Source organism: Cajanus cajan, chromosome 6 (assembly GCF_000230855.2).
Source record: "Cajanus cajan strain Asha chromosome 6, NIPB_CcT2T_4, whole genome shotgun sequence".
NCBI lineage: Eukaryota > Viridiplantae > Streptophyta > Magnoliopsida > Fabales > Fabaceae > Cajanus > Cajanus cajan.
The window spans coordinates 7,091,797-7,095,383 of NC_138522.1; the positions used below are offsets into that span (position 1 = coordinate 7,091,797).

Sequence of the window (3,587 nt, forward strand, 5' to 3'; positions counted from 1 at the left end):
CGCAACTGGATCATATCATATATATGCCAGCAAACGCATCATAATAAAACGATAGGCCACGATAACATAAATATGAACCTATTTCAAATTATGCCACCAATTAATTAATGCTCATATTTTATACATGTGTATTGTGTGTATTTATCAACGTACGATATATATATACACAAGACCGCGTTGGATGGATAATAGACACATATAGCAGAAGGTTCATGGAATTTACTCTCTTCGTTCACTAAAGTACGGGTTTCCTTCATTAATATTTTTGACATCACTAGACTTTTCCGCAGATCAATTCCACTCAAGTAACATCATATATCCTTGTCTGCATACTTTGAATGCCTGCATCGCTGCTAATAACAATGTGACAAGTACCCTTCATCATATCTTATAATTCGAGTCTTTGACCCGCTTCTTCATGGAAGACAATACCAAAGTATATATATATATATATATATATATATATATATAGTCCGACAAGGACTATAATTTAAGAAAACAGTGAGTGGAATAATACGAGAGGGATATGTTTATTATATGAAAGTGAAAATGTTATGTACTAGAGTAATAGTCCAAATAATTTATGTATATTATACAGGTGAATATAATGTTTACTTTATAAATTAGTATTGTAAGTTTGAGTTAATCTCAAACATCACATTCTTAAAGTAATATTGGAGTTATCTTAGTAATTATGGTTCAGCCACATACAGATTTTTAATCATCAAAATTCTCACCCTATAAACTTAATTATAAACTGAGATATTAAATGAGAATTATCAATATTATTTATTATTCTTATTTCTTTAGTTTAGGATAAAAGACTTGTGAATGGACAGATGAAAAGATGAGGATCACAAAAAAAAGAAAATAAAATTAGCTTCACTCATTAATCAGCAATAATCGTCATTCAAACTTCTGCTGATGAAAACTGATACATCAACAAGAAAAACAAAGATATGCGGATGGGAGGGGGGGATCATCTCATCTCATCATCTCAATTCTCAAATCTTTTGCTACAAATTTCCTGTTATCAACACCTTTCTATTCTTTTCTATCTTGTTTCAACGAGAGAAATTAACAGCTCAAAAAATTCAACGTTAAAAAAAATGAGAATTTACAGCTCACATGTGCTGGAAAACATCAAAATTTGCTCCCACCGTTAGATCCTCCGACAGTGACGTCATTAACGGATAGCTAGTGAAATCTATTGAATTCTGAGCCAGAATCTGCGCTTCTTCTTGCCACGAACTTGCCTTGAACTCTTCAGATTTTACGACATTGACTTCAAATTGTAACAAAGGATCAACCTTATTACTCTCACCATCCCACGAGAACCCCATCATTTGACACCCCGGATAAACACTCATGCTTGAGTTATTTCTGGTTATACCACTGGTCGATGTTGGATCTCCGACAGAGTCCGTCACCGACACGTTCCCATGATCAGAACCATTCAGACACGGCATTGACGAGAATCCGTAGCTAGAATCGGTTCCCACCTGGTTCTGATCAAATTGTCTCATTGGGTGGCAATGACTCACACTTGAGTTATAACTATAATTACCCATTTGGAATTCAAAGTAGGACAAAGGGTCCAATGCAGAAGGCTTGTTCACGTAAACTTCCCTTGAAGCTTCTGTTACCGCTAGTGCTACTCCATCATCATAGTAACTATTAGAATTGTTCACTAGAAGTGGTGACTCTAAAACCCCTTGAGAGACCGGTAGTAGCATAGGTGCTGTCTCTGTGGCTGTGGTTTCCTTCTCTTCCTTTATCATGCGATCTTCAACATTGAGGAGTGGCTTGTGTGTAGCAGGGTCAATCCCTTGCTTCATTAGCTTCTTCTTCAAACATGAATTCCAAAAGTTCTTAATCTCATTATCTGTCCTCCCCGGTAATTGAGCTGCAATTTGAGCCCACCTGAAATTGCAAAATAAGTACCATTTCAAAAACCTCTTCTAACCATTATTATAACTTTATACCACATATTAATATATTAATTAATATCATTCAATTCAATGCATTTGAACAACAGATGTCAACCTGATGAAGTTAAAGTTGTTAGAGTCGTATTTACAAAATTTAAATTTTGTTGTCTTCGTATTGTAATCTGATAAAAAAAAATCAATTCAATGCATTTAATTTTATACTTACCTATTTCCTAGAACTTCATGGAGACTAATTATAAGATCCTCCTCCTGCTGAGAGAACATTCCTCTCTTCAAATCAGGCCTCAAGTAGTTTATCCATCTCAATCTGCAACTCTTTCCACACCTTTGCAGACCTGCAATATTCATAAAGTGAGTGTTTTTTTGTTGTTTGGTTCAATGATGAGAAGATCAAAATGGGGATTTAGCTAAGTAGTGACAATTAATTAATTGATTAATTAATTACCAGCTTGTTTGGGAACGGAACTCCAGCAGCCAACACCAAATCTGGTAATGTAATTGAAAAGCTTCTCATCTTCTTCGGGGGACCATAAACCTTTCCTTAGTTTTTGCTTTAAACAACAGGAATGGCGACCCATGTGTGGGAGGGAAAAGGACACAAAAGGACAGGGTTTTCTTAATTATGGAGAAAGGGTCTGTGAACTGTGAACTATGAAGTAGTCACTGGGGCTATATAGTGAGACATTGCCCGTGTGCGTGTGTCAGTGAAACGTTTCAGGGGGTGGAAATGTGTCAGTGTTGTTGTTATGTGGAGAGGGTAAAACTAGGGAACTAATTGTGTTCATTTAAAGAGAAGAGGGTGTAAATCATACTTAGGATTCAAGTTATGAGATAGAGAGAGAGAAGCATGAGGAGGAGGAGGAAGGTGAAGCAATCAAGTGGGATTTACGCAAATCCGCTGCTGCTTTTTGCACTGTATTGGATTGATTTTTAAGACATCCCTATTTCTAGAAAAAAAATTAATAAATTAAACTATCATAAAGTATAACAACTTTATAATATATGCTCCCAAAATATTGGCCTAGTTGACAACAATGACAAGGATTAAACTTTTAAGACTTGTATTTTAAAAGAGGCCACTGTTTTTTTGTTTCTTCGATTTTATAAAAGATAAAGTAATATTTCTTTAATCATCATTTTATATTGAAGAGGGAGATCGCATTTCGATCTTTGATTAAGAAAGTGTGTATGCTAACAACTTTGATATAATTAAAGAAATGAGTCTAAATATAATTAGTCATGTGAAATTTTGATTAATAGATAGTTTGTGCAGAGAAATATTAATAACATATTATCTAACTAAGATTTATGAATATACATCTCGTTTATTAGTTAATATTTCTTTTATTAGTTTGTGCAGAGAAATATTAATAAAAGAGATGTATATTGATAAATCTTAGTTAGATAATATATTATTAATATTTCTTTGCATAAACTATTTACACTACTATAATTTTTTTTTATTACATGTGACTTTTCTTGCAAATTTTTTATAAAAATCCGCAGGAAACGTTGTACTTGCAAATTTTCTATGAAATTTTATTTGTAGGTAATACTTTCGTGAATAATATATTTTTGCGAATTTTAAAATTTGCAAGAAATTTTCCTGCGAAATTTCTTGGTAAAAAAATTTAC

At 33.4% G+C, this 3,587-nt stretch overlaps 1 protein-coding gene across 1 annotated transcript; it reads right to left on the bottom strand.

Annotated features, from left to right (window-relative positions):
• Positions 1 to 867: 867 nt before the first annotated feature.
• Positions 868 to 2,871, bottom strand: LOC109797199 (transcription repressor MYB6). Its single transcript, XM_020357154.3, has 3 exons — positions 2,398 to 2,871; positions 2,158 to 2,287; positions 868 to 1,923 (listed from the first exon to the last, which is right to left on the bottom strand). The coding sequence occupies exons 1-3, from the start codon at positions 2,528 to 2,530 to the stop codon at positions 1,125 to 1,127; spliced, it is 1,062 nt and encodes a 353-aa protein (XP_020212743.1). The 5' UTR covers positions 2,531 to 2,871; the 3' UTR covers positions 868 to 1,124.
• Between the last annotated feature and the right edge of the window lie 716 nt (positions 2,872 to 3,587).

What these genes read in the sequence shown, in the direction of transcription:
- LOC109797199 (XM_020357154.3), bottom strand. Translation starts at nt 2,530, where the DNA reads ATGGGTCGCCATTCCTGTTGTTTAAAGCAAAAACTAAGGAAAGGTTTA. An exon ending in TTCCGTTCCCAAACAAGCTG is followed by an intron (nt 2,288 to 2,397) that starts GTAATTAATTAA and finishes TGAATATTGCAG; the next exon opens with GTCTGCAAAGGTGTGGAAAG. An exon ending in CATGAAGTTCTAGGAAATAG is followed by an intron (nt 1,924 to 2,157) that starts GTAAGTATAAAA and finishes TTGCAATTTCAG; the next exon opens with GTGGGCTCAAATTGCAGCTC.